Source organism: Cryptomeria japonica, chromosome 9, assembly GCF_030272615.1.
Source record: "Cryptomeria japonica chromosome 9, Sugi_1.0, whole genome shotgun sequence".
Lineage (NCBI taxonomy): Eukaryota > Viridiplantae > Streptophyta > Pinopsida > Cupressales > Cupressaceae > Cryptomeria > Cryptomeria japonica.
The window spans coordinates 445,791,258-445,809,595 of NC_081413.1; the positions used below are offsets into that span (position 1 = coordinate 445,791,258).

Below are 18,338 nucleotides of genomic sequence, written 5' to 3' on the forward strand. Positions count from 1 at the left end.
TATCAATTTCTCTCTTCACCCACTTCCAGCAGCTCTCCTGGCTTCTAGTCGCTTCCATCACTAGGTTCATTAGAGTATTGTTCCTCTGTAACCCAATGTCCTCTTCTTTAGCCATGGTCCCCTTCTTTTCCTTCAAGACGTTGATTGGAATGTCCAGTTTAATTTCCTCATCCGAAATATTCGGACCATAGTCCTTAGCTGCAAGCTTCTTCTTTTTAGAAAGGGGCTCGGCCTTAGGAATAAGTTTGCTGGTAGATTTATATTTGCTAGCCATCCATGTGGGGGGATTCTTACTACTAAACATCCTAGGGGTGACCAGCATCTCCCCTTCTTCCATAGGCTTATAATCAGGGTTGTCAAAAGGAATGGCACCCCCACTATCCTCCAAATCCATTTCCGAGTTAGAGACATCTTGAATATTAGTATGCTAGTCTTTCTCAAATAGAGAGGGCACAACTTCAAGGGTCTTAGCATACTCCATGATGAGCACAATAAGCCCTTCATGAAGAATAGGATTGTTTGGATTCTCCATATGTTTTTCAAGACTATTTTCTAAAGAGGAGGCCAGATAGAAAGGAACATAAATGATTTTACCATGTCTAAAATGATTCAAAATGGTAAAATGGTAGGAAAAGATACAGGCATATCTGCCATCGAGCGTAATATACCTCATGATGAACTTGGCCATGTCCGTCCAGGGAGCCATAAGATCTTTCTTGTTGTAGCCACCATCAGCCATTTTGTTAACTCTTGAGCACTTCTTGTCTTTGTCAAAAAAAATCGTCAAGTCCTCCTCCCCAGTTTTCCTGTCTCTATAGAACCTTCTACCATTGGTCGCCTGACTAGTAACCATCGCCACCAGGGTTTCAGTCAGCTGGTACTCAGCACCATAAGCCCTCAGGATCCCTTTCTTCCACCCATTGACAAAGGAATCTGTGAGTAGAGGAGAAGGGCCATGAAGTCTATCCATGAAACATTGTTGTTATTATGTAGAAATTGCATATATATTTTAAATTAATATTGAATCATTTTGTATTTATAGTGTTTAAGAAAATATGTTTATAGTATAAAAATTGAAAATTTTATTTTAAAATATTTAATATTTATTAATCATGTATGTGTATTTTTATATATGATAATAAATTCATAATTTTTAATGATACTTAAATGTGCTATTAAATTGTTGATATATGTAAATTTTTACAATATATTAGTTTTGTATTTATATTGTTGATAATTTTAACAATAAAACTAATTAAAAAAGAAAATCTACATTGAGATAAAAAAAAGTCACTACTATAATTTTACAAGTTTCTAAAAAAATTCTACAATTATAGAATAGAATAATTATTTTGAATACTAATAGGAAAGAGGTAAGAAAATATATGGCAAGATTTAAATTTTTACTAAACTTAAAGGAAGAGTACAAATTTTTGTTTTAATTTTTATATTTGGTGATTTTTTGTTCATGGTTGATGCCTATTGAAATGAGACAAAAGTCAAATTAGAATATTTGGTCAAATGGACCTCTAATTTTAATTGTATTTTGAATGTTATATATCTCTAGTCCTTCTCTTTTGCTCAATCTTTTCAATTATTTTGCAATGACATAGTTTGATCACTCTAATCATTTTTTCATCAAGATTTAGACACACTTTCATGGAGACATAAGATACCTGAATCAATCAAGGAGACATCTAAATTATGGAGGGAAAAACTTAATAATTGTTGATATATGAACAAATATATTAGACAAAAAAAATTATCTCATTATCTAGAACTACTTCGCATGCAATTATATAATGATAAAATGGTCAAAAGAACCTTGTTTGAGGACACACACACACACACACAATCATGCATGTGTGTAAATTCACTTGTTAGAATCAAATAAGCACTCAACCATTTTATCTTGTACCTACCAAATGTTATAAATAACATTCAATATTCTACAAAACTTTAGGAAAAATTGTCTAGGTACAATGTGCATCTCAACATATAAAATAAAATAATGAAAACATAATCACAAAAATATTTTTTATTCCCTTTAAATTATTTGTAACTATATTCTCCTATTATAAATAACCATGGGTGGTTTTCCTATAGAAAGAACTTCAATAACTCCACTCACATATTCTACCATCTCATATAAATAGCCATGGATTCTTGTATTAAAAACCTAGTTAAATTTGAGCTTAAAAATTTAGTCAAAGATGAGAAAACCAAAGTCAAAATTTACGATATTATTTAACCAATCTTAATAATATTAACAAATGTATAAAAAATCTCATATTGAGGTTGGGATTATGGGTTTTGGAAATACATAGTTTCCTATTGAGGTGGAGACAGTGGTTGTGATTCTTTTTGGAAGAAGTAGGAGGGAGGCCTTGGAGCTCCAGGCTCCTGTTTGGTTTGGATATGAGTGTGTGATCATTGTTTTCTTTACCTCTTTGCTCCTTATTGAGGTAGTGATGTTGGGGGACAACGATTTCTCATATCCTGGTGTTCCCTCCTCAGTTTTGGAAAGTCTTTCTCTTGAGACGGGTGGTTTTTTGGTTGTTGGGTCTCTGCTTTCAAGCTCTTTCATGTCTGCTCCTATAGAGGTGGAGAGTGCGGTGACATTTGTTTGTATGGATTCTATCTTAATTAGGCTTCTGTTTCAGCTCAAGGTGGTTGAGAGTACCACTTAAAAACCCTTTGATGTGGTTTTGGGAGCCATTTCAAAACCTAGTTTTGAGGTTAGGTAAGCCTTTCAAAATCCCTCTGTGGTTTTGGGAGCCATTGTAAAACCTAATGTGAAGGTTAGGCGAGCCTTTCAAAACCCTCTTTCTTATCTCTGGCCGGATGCTAACAGTTTTGAAGGGCCCAACTTTGTTTGTGTTTTTTTTTGCTAAGGGATAGGCTAGCCTTTTGCTACTTGATTTTTCTGTATATGGGTAGGAGATCCCAAAAAATCCTTGATGCTTGGACAGGCTGTGTGATCCTGGGTAAAACCCTCTTGTATGGTTGTGGGTGCTAGTCAAAACGCTTAGTGTCTTTTAGGTTGAGGGAGCCTATTTAAAATCCTCTTTTGTGGTTGTGGGTGCCAGTCAAAACCCTCAGAGTCTTGTTGTGGACTAGCCTAATTCGTAATATTCTTTGTTGTCTGGTGGCTAGCATTTCACTAGTGGTTGGCTATATGGATTCATTGTATATCTTTTGATCAACTGTTTCTTGTTGGGAGCTGGATGTTGGTTCATCTAGGGGGTTTTGGGTCCCCTTAAAACCTGCTGTGCAAGGTTTTGGGTCCCCTCAGAAATTACTTTTCCCTTAATAAAAAAACAAATGTATAAATTTTTTTTAAAAAAAATAATATTTTTAACTAAATATTCATCATTTCGTGTGAATTAGAAACTTGGAATTGATAGATAAAACATTCAAAATAAAATTTTCTAGGTATATAATGGGTCTTCAAAAGGGAACACAGGTTAGGTTGATGGGGGTGGGGTCATAAGAGATCGAGGTGGCAGGGTTGTGGTGGCTTATGTAGCCAACTTGGGAATTCAAAGTTCTCATGTAGCAGGAATGATGGTGGCTTTTTTTGGCATTTCTATATAGGGCCTACCAAAATATCATCATTGAAAGGTGATACAAAAATATCATCATGATCCTACAAGGAAAGGCAAAAGTTAGCTAGTGTATGGCAGACCTTATCACTAAGTGTCAAGTAATCATGGCAACCTTTGGCCATGTAAGACTTAAACACACCTTTAGGGAAGGCAATAGGTCAGCAAATAGGCTGGCAAACATCGGTACCTCTTCTAAGAGGCTTAAAATTTGGATGGGGCAGTATGAGTTACTTAAAGATATTCATTCCATGATCATTGAAGATATTAATCGCCATCGTAAATAAATATTTTAAATTCATCTTTTCCTTGATTATCTTGGCCATGTTGTACTTTAACCATTTAGTGATATTGACTTGCCTTGTTAAATCTAATGAAAGCTACACTTTATTTAAAACTACCTTTTTCTATGTTTTCCCATGATTGGTTTTAGCAACCCGTTTTTTGGCCCCTATAGTTGGCTCTATTTTAGAAACCATGAGTGGAGATCATATTCAAATAGAGCAAGATAAATGCAACACTTTTAAATAAAATGGTGCTATGTGGAGTAAGGTGGTGGAGGGCAATCCGGTGACATATGTTGAAGGAATGAAGAGGTTCAACCCTTCTCTATCTCAGTAGTTCACCAATTCTTGGGTGGAAGGATATTTCCAAGTGGGTGGGGTGAAATTCATGCTGTTTATGGAACCCATTTTAGTTTATATAGGTTTGGTGGTGGAGGGAAATGACCTTCCCTAAGAAAAAAGGGTAATTATAAGAATAATTTTAAGAGGTTCCTGAAACTAGGAGAGAAAGTTGCTCATTCACAAAGGGGCTTCAACATAAATGACTTACCCAGGGTTTGGAAAGAGGTTTCACCGCTCCTCATGAAATTAATCACTTTGGATGGGAGATTCAAATGGTTCCATTCTTAGCTTTTCCCTGTGCTTAACCATTAGAGGCATGATGTGAAGATTAATCTACCTTATAGGTTTTTTAATCTATATCCTAGTGTGTGGTTGTTTCCAAAACAAAATATGTCCTTCCCCTACATCAGGGGCTTAGTCCACATCTATATAATTTCCACCTAAATTTTACTCCCATTGTTGGGTCGGCTTGTAATCCATTTGGTCTCACTTTGTGTTTTGAGTTGTTGGATAAGTCAATAGTAAAAAATGTCATTTCCACTCCTAAACCCAAAGGGACCACTCCCTGGGTTAACCCTAGTAGGATAGCCAATTCCAAGAATCCCTCGACCCCCCATTATCGAATGCATTATTGAAGAGTCAGACACAAAGGAAAGTAACTCCAAGGACTTTGCTTCTGCATGGTCTACTAGGTTTTAGTGAACTCAGAATAACACAATCAATAATGTTGCCACCTCTTTTGCCTTCTCATTTGGCTCACTTCCCCCTTCACGTGTGAATTCACCAAGAGAATGGCATGTCCATGCCTTTAAATATAGGGTTAATGAGCATTATGATAGCTAAAGCAAATAGGAAGCTATAATTTATTAGCGTCTGAGGCAACTAAATGTGGTGAAAAAGAAAATTAATATTTTGGAGGTCCTCACTAAAGCAGGTTCTAGAAGGTTCAAGTTGGGCTATGGATGATAAGGACCAAAGGATTTAGGTGATAGCCAATGATTTAATTGAAAAATATTGAAAGGTGGGAAAGAATGGAGGAGGAATTGAAGGAGCCCTATGATAAACTAGACCAGAAGGAGGACAAGAAGGAGACAATGAAAGCTATTGAGTCTTTGGAGGACAATCGGGTGTCCCTAAAAAGGAAAATAGAGGAAATGATAGCTCAAAATAATGAAATATCCAAGAAGAATTTTGTAACTCTAGAAGCCATTTAGGAAGAAATGAACAATAGGCTGGCAAGAAAGAAGCATCATTTGGATACCTCCCCTGCTACTAGTTTGCATTCCTCAGTGTCTAGGGTGAAAACTACCCCAATGTCTCCTGATGTTTCTTCTAGTAAAGGTTCTAATAAGAGGCTCTCCTTCTCTAACAAAGTGAAAGCGATTAGCCAAGATTGAAAAAATTAGAAGCCCCCCCACTAGGTAGGCCATTGGTTCATGTCTTCATGGGGGTGTTTCTGTTTGTTTTTTGTTCTATTTGTCTAGTCTAGTCTTCATTTTTTTGGTGTTAGGATTTGGGTATCTACTGGGTTCTATTCTTTTTTGGTAGTTGGAACTCTCTTTTAAGCATCTCACTCCTCGTGATTCCTTAGGTTTCTTCATCATAGTGGTTATGTAATGGTTCGAGCCTCTCCCAATTTAATCCAATCAAAACTTCTCTAAGTATATTTAGAAACCATATTTAAAAAATATTGAGCATCAATAGAATCAAAGGTTGGATATATATCTCTTTTTAATAATCTTAAAATAGCCACAACTTACAAATTTACTAAATCCTCATTAAACCAAAACTATTCCTTCATTATAACTTAATACTCTGTGGGGACATTAAATCTAATTTTTTTTACATTTGCATATACAATTTATTAATATTTGATAATATTGTGAGAAATTGGTAATATGACATTGGAAAATGGATTGAAAGACATTTGACATACGCTAAGCATAAATCAATTTTATATCCTATGTTATATAATTGTAGTTATCTTAGTCTTTAATAACAATTTGGAAAAATTTCTTATAGAAAACATAAAGTACTCTCCATGAAAAATAAAAAAATTATTATATTGTGTACTTCTTATAGTCTTCACAAGGGATAAAACAAATAAATAATCCCAATTTGAGAAATGCTTTACCTATTTTTATATTCCTAGTAGACTGGCATAAATGAATGAGTTTAAGATTTTGTAAACTTATAATATCTAATATAAAATTCCTATCCATTATTATGAGTTATCTTTTCTTCTTTTAAAAAAAATTAATATTTTATGTGACCTAATTGACATGGATTTTCTTTGTATTTCAAAATTTTAGGATGCTTTCCTTTCATCCATATGAACCTTCACATAATTTTTGTTTAGAAATATAAATAACATTAGCATAATATAGAACATCTCTTAAAGATAAGAAAATGCAATTCCATATCTTTCAATAATGTTTATTAGTTCTATTAATGACTCCTCTATATAATTTAATATCTAACAAGTTTATTTATTTTTATGAATATTGAATGAGTCTAGAGTCTTAATATAATAATAATTTTTTTAGTTCATCTTCCCCATTCTCATAGCATGTTCATTTGCGATTCTTATCACCACCTAGTTTTTCCTAAAAGAGATATAGATCATGTGAACATATTTCATAAGATGTGAGGTCAAATCTATATCCAAAAGAATATAAAAAAAACTTATGCCATCCAGGATAGAATTGCATGCGATCATCCACTTTCATAAAAATATAAGAATAAATTAGTTCATATTTCATATGTTTTCTTTCAACACATCTAATTTTTAGAGATTCTAATCTATAATAAAAGCAAACTATGATCAATTTTAGTAGTAAGAAAATATTATTTTGATCGTTAAAATTCAATAAGTTTCTATCCATCTCAATTTTATTTCAATGTATGTATAATTTTTGTTTCAATCAATTTACCTCATTTTAGCCTTTTCATTTAATTTGTCTAAAATTTAATAGTAATTAATATATATATATATTTCATTTCTTCTAAAAAATAATCATACAAATATTTATGTACTAATGCATTTAATTTTTTGGATAATAATATATCAAATATTTATTTAATTATAAAAGCAATTATAAAAAAGATTTCTTGACAAAAGAAAAAAATATAAAGAAATTTATATAATCAACCATTTTTAAGAAACAAAAGAATTTACGAAACTAACAAAACACAATTTGTAATATAAAAAATTAAGATAATCAAACAATCATTATATAGAAATTAAATAACCTTCTAGGATTTACTAGAAGATGAGGTCTGCCAGTATAAATCTAATTTGCAGGCTAATATTTTTCCATCCTCCGTAATAGTTTGAAAAAAATGGCTTACGGGTAGACAAACCTGGTACCTTGAGCGATAGATAGAGCGTGCACGCTTCGACCGACGAAAAAATGGTAACAGACAATAACATTGAACGAACGTTTGGTGGGCTTCCCAAGGTTTAAGCGAAGTAGTCTTCTGGGTCCTGCCAATGTAACGACCACCGTTAATGCAGAATTTCCATTTACTCTAAAATGTAAGAGATATAAAACAAAAGCCCAGCCGTACCTGACCTTTGGTTTAATGGTTGGTATTCATAAAATTTCATTGAATTTAGTACAAATCTGCATTTAACACGCTTTAGGTGTTGTGAAGCAAAACTTCGCAGTAACGAGAAAATATATTATTGCATCGAAACTTTAGAGGTAGCAGTGGACTTTTAGGGTATTTGCGTCAGTCAAAGCGTTTGGAGACCATAGCTTCACGTGTACTTCCGACTACATCCCTAATAGTTTTTAATTAACCCAGGTTTGCAGGTAGACGTTGACAAAGGTGCAAAACTTTAATATACCGAGTGCCTTTCTACGCGTCAACAGCTGCCCATATTTCTGAAGATCTGGTCTGAAAATTATCTGCCGAAAAGATAAAACCTGGTATGCTGAAACCCTACACTTTAGCTGAGCACAAAATGGCGAGCCAAAAAGATGAATATTATCAGGTTTCGAATCCGGAATGGTTCGATGTTAAAACTACCCCCTTCTCATCCTCCCATATTGCTCGCTCTAGAAATGCAACTTTCGCGATGGTATCTGCCCTCTCGCGTATTGATTCGGGAGGTCTTAATATTCCCATTGAAAATAATGCAGATCTACTACTCCCTGCAAAGAAGAGACACAAGGATGATCAGCTCTATGTGACAGGTACCACAAAACTCTTCAGAATGGAGACAGAAACTTTTATTGAGTATTTTCCTGGTACATATCCTCAAGGTTAATAAACTTTAGACTTACTAGTTCTTTTCCTTTAAATTTGTTGAATAGAAATTGTGTTTTGGATTGTTATAGTTCAACGGAGGATTGAGGGAATGAAATTAATAATAATCGAGCCAAACCCTTAAAATAGGAGATCCAAGGAAGAAAATGATTTCAGTCCCTCGTAAATGGATCGTAAAATAGATTTCCCGTGCTGCTTCATTGCCGAATTCACACGGAACATAAATATAAGTTTTTGTAAGAAATAATAATTTTCCTAATACTTTAAAGTGTTCTGTAATTATCTCCAAATATTGTAAGCCCGCCTGCTCATAGAGGAGCAAATTGAACACGTTAATCGAAGTTAACCATAAATTTGGAACAGAACACGCAGATTACGTCTTAGTTTTGATAAACAAATCTACAGTGCCATAAGGAAACTGCTCTGACAGAACTAACGTTTACTGTATTAAATTTTATAGATGACTAGATACAGCTTTTGCAACTGTATGGACCTGTTCTGAACCAAAAACAATACGTAAAGGGTAGTTTGTTACACATAACGCGAACACTCCAACAGAAATAAACATTCAGAGCTTCGACCAATTTTCTGCTAACCTTTTCATTTTGGATAGAACGAAAGCATTGTAAAATTCTCCCATAACAAAGTTCTATCAAAATTTGTTGAATACAAATCGTCTTTTGGATTTTCATAGTTCAAAGGAGGAATGGGAGGAAAGTAAAAAAATAATTGAGCCAAACCCCTTAAATAGGAGAACATAGGAAGAAAATGATTTCAATCGCTCGTAAATATATCGTAAAACAGATTTCCCGCGCTGCTTCATTGCCAAATTCACACGGAACACAAAAATTATTCTCTATAAGAAAATATTTTATCCTTTTTACATCAAAATGATTGTAATTATTTCCTAATATTGTAAGCCCGCCTTCTCATAGAGGACCAAATGCAACAGGTAAATCGAAGTTAACAATAAATTTAGAAAAGAAGAAACAGACAACGGTTTAATTTCTGTAAACAAGCCTCCACTGTGAAATGGAAACTGTTCTGACGGAATTAACGTTTAAAGTCGTAAGCTTTATTGCTGAATAGATACAGCTCTGCAGATATGATAGCTTTTTCAACTGTATGGAAATGTTTTCAACCAAAGACAATACTTAAAAGACGGTTTGTTACAAATAGATGCTAACACTCAAACAGAAATTAACTTTCAGAACTTCTTAAAATTGTCTGATAACATTTTCATTTTGGATACAACGGAAAGATTGTAAAATTATCTCATAACGAAAATTTTTAACAACGTCGTTAACTCTATTTCTTGAACTAACGATGAATAAATTATGTAACTGTTGATTCAAAAACCTGTAGGACTGGAACAAATGAATAAATGAAGTTTGTACTAACCTGGTAGAAAGAAGATAACATAATAATTTTATACAAATATGTAAAAGGAATATTCATTCCCGCCTTCCTTCAGCTTAATTGAAATTTACCTGAGGTTTAGCTCTCCTCGAAGCATTAATCAGTCAGTGATTGCACTCATCAAGTATCATTTTGTGAGAAATGAGGAAAGAAAACTTTTTACCACGAAATATGCGTAAAGAAAATAATTGATGAACGAACATTTCCGTTTAACAGCTGTTCAGAGGAAACAATGAATGGACAACAGCATATATCTACTGCTAGAGAATTTTCTAATTTCAACAAGAAATATGACTAATTAGGAGCTTTTAAGTTTTTCTCATACCGCACTTCTATTTTTGTAACTGATTCTTGCCATACAGGAAGGGAAAATGAAGCGCTTGAACAAATTGCAAAACAAAATCCGAAATCGGCGAAACAGCAGAGAAAAGTGCGTTATAGAGGAGTAAGGCAAAGACCTTGGGGTAAATGGGCTGCAGAGATCCGCGATCCAAAGAAAGCAGCTCGAGTTTGGCTGGGCACATTCCAGACTGCAGAAGATGCAGCTAAAGCCTACGATGACGCTGCCTTAAATTTCAGAGGGAGGAAGGCCAAATTGAACTTCCCGGAAACCGCCTCTCTCACTTTCACCGGAACCGACAATAAGTTCTGTGTGAATTCAAATAATGAAGATGTCTTTAATGGAAGTAGGATAGAACTTCCAGCCGCACCCTCAACATCCACTGATTCTCCATTCATACTCAACCCTCAAATTTCAACGCCAAGCCCAACTACAATTGGACACGGGGCAGCTACCTGTGACTTTCTTCAACACGGCTATTCGTCAGCATGTTTGTCTCAATCCCTTGAGCTTTATGGTCATGCCCGACATGGTTCAAGAATGGATCTGGACAAAGCGAAGAGCTTTCTTTCATATGACGCAATTCGCCAATTTTCCGGCTTCACAATATCTCAGTTGCAGCAACGAGACCAATTTCATGTTTCTTATTTGCAAAACCAGGAACGTATAGATTATGAGCAATTTAGTTGGAGGCCTGCTTTGGGTTCATCAATATATTCAGATCACTCCTCTGCAATGCTCGATAATCAATTATATAAGCAGCAACATCAACAGGTGATTGCTCCACAACATTTAGCTCAGCCAGCAAACACTCTGAAAGAGCGAGAGGAAAACTGTTTTCAAGAAACTGCTGTGGATCAAATTCCTATTCAGCGTAAATGGCACTGCTCAGAGGCTCTTACACCACAAAACTTTCAGTGCAAAGATCCATGATATAAGAGCAGGGAAGGAAGTTCAACTTGTAGGTATGGGTAAATTGTTTTTTATTTATTTTTGATTTCACGTTTGCTCAACAAAGAGCTATAGACCATCTCAACCTTGTGGGATATCTGCTTAGTAGTTATGATGAAAGATTTGATATGGAATTCATGGAATGCATTAACTAATTCTTAGAGCTATGAAATATTTGTGGGGAGAGAAGCACCTATGTTTAAAGTAGTTGAATTAGAGGAAGTGAATGACTGATCTAGGGCTTCTGAAAGAAATAATTATAGCAATTCATGGATCTTGTGTTAAAACTTGGGATTCTAACTAACATATATCATAAAAATATTTATTTTAGATTCGAAACTCTTTTATATTTCTATTCTAAATGTTTATGAAACATTGCTATTGTATAGAAATTAGATCTATTATTTATTAAATTTATTTTTATAAGAGAGTTCTTTAATAGTTAAAGTTTTTTACATTTCTATTTGTAATGTTTAAGAAACATTATTGTTATATAGAAATTGAATATATTATTTATTAAATTTGTTTTCTTATAAAGTTCTTTAAAATTTATAATATTTTTAAAAAATATTAATAACATGTTAAAATTGAATATTGTTTATTTATATTAAATATTTATGTATAATATTTATATTAAAAAATTAAAATTTTTATAATTAATATGTTAAATAATTTATACATTAAATATTTAAAGCTCAATTTATATGTATTATATATTAGTATCAGTTTTTAATTAAAAATTAAATAAAAGTTAAAAAAAACATTAAAAAAGGTAAAATTCAATTATTATAATTTCATAAAATATCTAAATAATTCATAACCAAAAATGATTAAGAAAGAAGTAATTGTAAAAGAATAATGTAATGACAATAAATTATAAAATATTTTATGTTTGTCTCAAATTATAAATGTATATTGCTTAGATAATAGATATAAAATATTGATTATTGAATGCTTTTGTCATGTTTAAAGTGACCACACATCATGATGTTATGAAATGAATAGTAATGTTGGACATTAAATTAATATGAAAAGATTAAGGTTCAAATTAAAAATATTATTTGAAATAAGATATAAAAACTATATAAAATATTATGTGCTCTTCTCTGTTCATTCTCAAGTTCAAGGTTATGGGAGCCTTTAAAAAACCCATTGTTGTAATACCCACTGTCATGGTTGAGGGGGCCTGGAAAAACCCTATGTTTTTTGTTTTTCTCAGGGATAGGATAGATGTTAGAAATTTTCAAGGGCCTAGTTTGGCCAGTGTTTGTTTTTGGTTAGGCTTGGGCTTTATGGACCCCTTCAAAACCTGTTTTATCATAATAAAAAACTATTAGAATATTGAAGTTCTTATAATATTGTTATTATAAGATCTAATTATTTTATTAAAGAATACAAAGAAGACATAAAGACCATGTGATTTCTTTTTATCATATAATTCTTTGTTTAAGAATGGATAAGACATCCTTAAAACCTTTCAAATTCTCTTCCAAAGCTTTACCTTCATGCTATTCATATACACAAAATATTTCATGTGATTTAAAGAACCTATAAATATAGTTAATGTTCTTATTATGCCTTTTCTTTAAATGAGGTGCTTTTAATTAAGGTTTAATTTATCTAATTATTTATTTCATTCAATATTTGAGATTAAAATATAAATATAAAATAGTAGATATTTTGAATGACATTGATTGGAAATATTTTTGGAGTGTAATTATTTTGACGACTTTTAAAAAAAAGGTAATATAGTAAACTAATCAATTTACACAAGTTTTATTTATATAATTTTAGTGTACTTATTTTTATTTAGTTGTAATTTTTGTTTAGAAAAAATATATCATGCTTGACCAATAACAATAGAAGTATTTTTAGACGTTACTTTGACTAATAAAATAATAAAAGTGATTATAATAATATTATTTATTTATTCTAGCTAAAATCATATCTGAGGTTAAATATGTACAAGAAATGTAGGAAAGTAAATACAATAAAGTGTTCAGATCCATACTAATTAGATTTATTCTCATAAAGATAATAAAAATTTATAATACAAAATTTAATAGTTAAATAAAATTCTAATAGATAAAATTTGTATATGCATTAGGGAAATCATACATAAAAAAAAGAGTTAGAATTTTCATAGCAAAATATTCTTTTATTAATGCTTCTTGTTACAGGAAATCATTAGATACAATATTGTATTATGGGAGTTCTCTTTTCTTGTAACATAAAGAGTGACAAAGAGTTCCATGCATAAAGATCAATAGATAAACTATATAAAATTTAATCTTTTTGAAAATATGCATGTATACCAATATTTATAGCAAGATTTCCTAGCAGTACAATCAAGAGTTCCTACAAAAAATGTTCAAATTTCAAAATTTTATGTCAATATTAGAATGAAATTCTTAATTATTACATATTCATTATTCCTTTTGATAGTTGAGATGATTTGGGTAGAGGAAAAGGTTCCCAAATCAATAAATTTGGCAACATAGTATTTTGTCAACCATGCCAAGTTAATTGGATCTCATGTCTTGAGTAGTGAAAAGGAAGGGGCTATTATAATTGAATGTTCAAAAGTGCTTGTATGGAAGAAGTTTTGAATTTTATGAGCGATGTCATATTGAAAAAAAGAATTCTAATGTTAAATAATTAACTTAGTGTGATCATGTGGAAGCCAAAAATATTAAAACTAGATTGATGGATGATATTATAGTTGAAAAATATGATAAATGTGACTCTAAACCTATATTAGATAGGAAAAATGATGATAGATCAATTGATTCACACTATCAAGTTTGACAAATGATTTCTAGATTTTCTTGATAACGCTCAAGAGCATACCATATGGATTCAAGGAAAGGGCTATGAAGAAAATATTAAAAAATGAAAATTGGGTAGCCCTAAATCAATATATTATCACCAATAAGGATAGGCCTACACATGACATAGATAAATGGTTTGAATTAAAGATCAAAATTTCTCCTCCTTATATTAAAAATACCCACACACTATTGTATTGGATGCACCATGACATCATCTAATAATAAACAATCTTCAAGATTTAGAAAGCCTAAAAAATTAACTTGCATGTCATAAAAGTCAAATTTATAAAATAGGAACATAATATATTTAGAACATGAGCCATTATGAACATAAATTTGTAAAGAAAAAATGAAAAAAAATGGCACCTATATCATAGGATTCACTATATTTTTGTGAATCATAGGGGTTGTTTTATTGGGGAAATAAATACAATCTTAAAAAAATGCATCCATTGATTGCAAAATTCAAGAAAGCTAAAAAAAATTGAGGAAAAGAAGACAACTATTTCCCAAACATGCTTTAGGCAAGTTAGAAGTTTTTCAAAATCTCAATTTTCAAGTTAGATCTTAACTCTTGTAAAATTTTGAACTAATGCTTTGATTCTAAGTTTGTTCAAAATATTTTATGAATGATTCACCACAATTTATAGAGTACCCTCAATTCTATTGATGAATTGATTATTGCTAATTCATTTTATATAAAATAATTTGGGAAAATATTATCATATTGGGACCCATCTTAGCCTTTTTTCTCAATTAGTTGTATGAGTTCGTCATGGGAGAGCACTTGATGACTTTTGTTAAGTGATGAGGGAAATACCTATTGAAAAAACTAATTTATATGTATTTAAGTGTTTTAAATAATTTATACTATGTTATCTATTTGTATCTTGTATTATTTACTATTTCTTTCTAAATCTAGGACATATTTATCTTCTATATATTTTATTTGTGACTCATGTCTCTTATTACAAATAGCCTATTAGATTTGCAATTGTAGAGCTTCTAGACATTAGTATAGAAAGCATTATTGATTGGAGAGATAACTATCTAGAATATTTTAACTTCTTTCTTGGCTATGGTGTGTAGAGTTGTGGGCATTTCCTTGAAATGCAAGGTCAATGTAAAGGATGATGAATTCTATTATATCTCCTTGCAATAATTTTTTTATAGAGATTTGATGAGGTTGACAGAATCTATATTTAGCATAAATTGTTCAATAAATGTTTCCTTGATGTACTAGCTTTCTGCTTGTTTATCTCCAATCTGTTTTATAGATCAATCTCCTTTTCTTTTGTCCCCTTCATAGTTTGGGCCTATGTTTTTTATGTAATTTAATAAGTTTGATAACTCTTTTATTCTTATTTAGTCACTTATTACTGAAAAGAACCAATCCTTATAGGCCTTACAGTAGTATTAACCTTGTTTTTGTTTGGTTTCTCCTTCAATTCCTCCAGATGTTTAGATAGTACATATGTAGTGGCCTTTTTGATAAGCGTCTATATTTTTTAGTAGATGAATCCATACTTACCCCTTTTATCTTCACTCTACCTTCTTAAAGTTGTTTCTTCAATTATTCTACCTACAAGTCATTGGCCTCAATGGCGTATGCTATGCATCTAATATAGTTGCTTTTCTTTCTACTTCCTTGAAATTGGCCTCTAATGTCTTTGTGGTTTGTTTGTTCTAATTTGACTCATTTACTTTTTTTATATTTTGACTCAATTGGATCAATGAGGAGGTAACTATTTCAGCAACCTCATATAAAAACTTAGCTTATTCTTACATTCTTTATTTATTGGGTCACTACTTTTATCTAGTAGTTAATAGCTAACATTTTCCCTATGTATAATGAATGAAAAATGTAAAACAAAGTTTTAGGTTAAGCATATTACCCTTTTTGTGGTTAGTTCAACATCTTGTTGTAATTTTATCTTTATAACAATAGAAGTGTTAATGAACTGGGGATTGGTAAACTATATAGATTTGTAGGGACAATAGCTAAGAGGAATCCAAGGCTTGGGAAGATAGTGGAAAATTCACTTAGAAAGATAAAATATAGTAAACTATAGCTTAAGGGAATTGAGGTAAGGCCATTTAATATTGCCTAGCTAGAGGGAGTAATGATGATGGTAATATTAAGGTGAGAATATAATCAAAGAGGTAGTTGCATGGGGGATTGCCAGAAGTGAATCTAAGATATCCTATGATAGAAACTTGTAATATAGAAAGAGGATGTTGAATAGGTACTTACATACGAATGGAAAAAGACACGGAAATAAAAATGGATTGGATAGAAGAAGGAACATTATTTAATAAGAAAACAATAAAAAATCATGTCATAGAATGAGAAAAGGGAAGAAAAATATTTGTAAAAAACGTGGTGCTTGTTGATATCTATTGTGAACTAATTTTTAAGTTTACTTACTATTACTCTTCCTCCCAACTTTTAACATTCATCCGCGGCACATCACATTCCCTTAGTAATTTTCTCATCCTTTCCTATCAATAATCTTTGTAGCCGTTGAACTAAGAAATTGTAGGAGTTGGACAAGGGAATAAGTGAAGTGTGTACTAATCTACTAGAAAGAAACAAAGCATAACAATTTTATACAAATGGAACTTTCCGGAAACAGCCTTCCTCGATCACTTTCACCCGAACCAACAACGAGTTTCGTGTGAATCAAAATAATGAAGATGCCTTTAATGGAAGAAGGATGAAACATCCAACCGCAACTTCAAGGCCCATTGATTCTCAATTCACATTCAACCCTCAAATGTGAACGCTCACTACAATTGGGTGCCGCACTGCTATTTCTGACTCACCCCAACGCGGCTATTTATAAGAAAGTTTGCCCCCATTATGGATGCCCAGCATAGTTCAAGAATCGATCTGTACAAACCTAATATCTCTCTTTCACACGATGCAATTAAGCAATATTCCAGCTATACAGTATTTGCGAGGAGACAAGCAGCTACTCGTTATGTTCATGGAATGATCAATATTCGTGCACACACATAACAAGTACGTGTGTCTTAAGGAGTCGGTTCACAGGAAGTGAATGACTGGTCCACGAATAAATGACTACATTAAACGTATCTAAGTGCTAAACTTGGATTTGAGATACGAAATACCATAAATGTATCTCAATTCACATTCAACCCACAAATATGAACGCTGACTACAATTAGACAAGGCGCTGTTTGTCTCAATATCTGAGCTTCATGATCATACTCGGTGTGAAAAGCACAATGCTAAAAGCGCTCTTTCACATAATACAATGAAGCGAGATTCCAGATGTTAAAAGCGCTCTTTCACATGCTGCAATAAAGCGACGTTCCAGCTGTAATATATTTGTGAGGAGACAACTACTTATTTGTTCTTGGAATAATCAATGTTCGTTCACACACAAAACAAAGTGCGTATGTTTGAAATGGTTGGATTGGAGGATGTGAAGGAATGAATGGTTCAGAACTTGCGAAATAACTGACTATAGCAATACGTGTATCTTATATGTTGAAGTTCGGATTGTGAGAAACATATACCATAAAAATATTCACTTAGGATTTGAAATTCTTTTATTCAGTCACAATTCTATATTTCTATAATCAATATTTAAAGAACATTTTGATATGTAGAAACTGAAATTATTTTTATTTTATAAGAGTTGTTTTATATTTATAATATTTAAGAAAGTATTATTATTTTAAAAAATTGAATTTATTTTTTATAAATAGTAAATATGTATATATTATATTTGTATATTTATATATAGTTTTCTGATAATTAATAATAATATTTGATGTTTAAAATTATAGTTTATTATTATATATTAGATATTTTTAATTTAAAAAAATTAAAATAAAAAAAATTATATTCAAGAAAAAGTTCAACTATTATAATTATGATTATGAGTAAAATAAAGATTTTGAATTTTAAAAAAATAATATGAAGACAATACATTATAAAATGTTATAACTTTCATCTTAAATTTTAAATGCTTAATGTTGAAGATAAATTGTAAAATAATATTTTTTTTGTTATAAATAATCTTGTTAGATTTAAAGTTACCACACATCATAATCTGAAGAAAGGACTAACATATTGGACATAAAAATATTAAAGATTATTGGACATTATGATGACTTCAAAGGAACTATTTGAGATAAGATATATAACTATTAAATTATTAAACTTCTTAAAATATTATTTTTATCACACTATGTAATTATTTAATTAAAGAATATAAGGAAGACACAAAGACCATACAATTTCCTTTTGATCATATAC

The 18,338-nt window shown here is 31.5% G+C and overlaps 1 protein-coding gene across 1 annotated transcript; it reads left to right on the forward strand.

Moving 5' to 3' along the window:
• The first annotated feature begins 8,315 nt into the window (after positions 1-8,315).
• LOC131026749 (uncharacterized) lies at positions 8,316-11,422 on the forward strand. Its single transcript, XM_059211669.1, has 2 exons — positions 8,316-8,502; positions 10,228-11,422. The coding sequence occupies exons 1-2, from the start codon at positions 8,316-8,318 to the stop codon at positions 11,196-11,198; spliced, it is 1,158 nt and encodes a 385-aa protein (XP_059067652.1). The 3' UTR covers positions 11,199-11,422.
• The last annotated feature ends 6,916 nt before the right edge of the window (positions 11,423-18,338 follow it).

What these genes read in the sequence shown, in the direction of transcription:
- LOC131026749 (XM_059211669.1), top strand. Translation starts at nt 8,316, where the DNA reads ATGGTATCTGCCCTCTCGCGTATTGATTCGGGAGGTCTTAATATTCCC. An exon ending in TCCTGGTACATATCCTCAAG is followed by an intron (nt 8,503 to 10,227) that starts GTTAATAAACTT and finishes ATGACTAATTAG; the next exon opens with GAGCTTTTAAGTTTTTCTCA.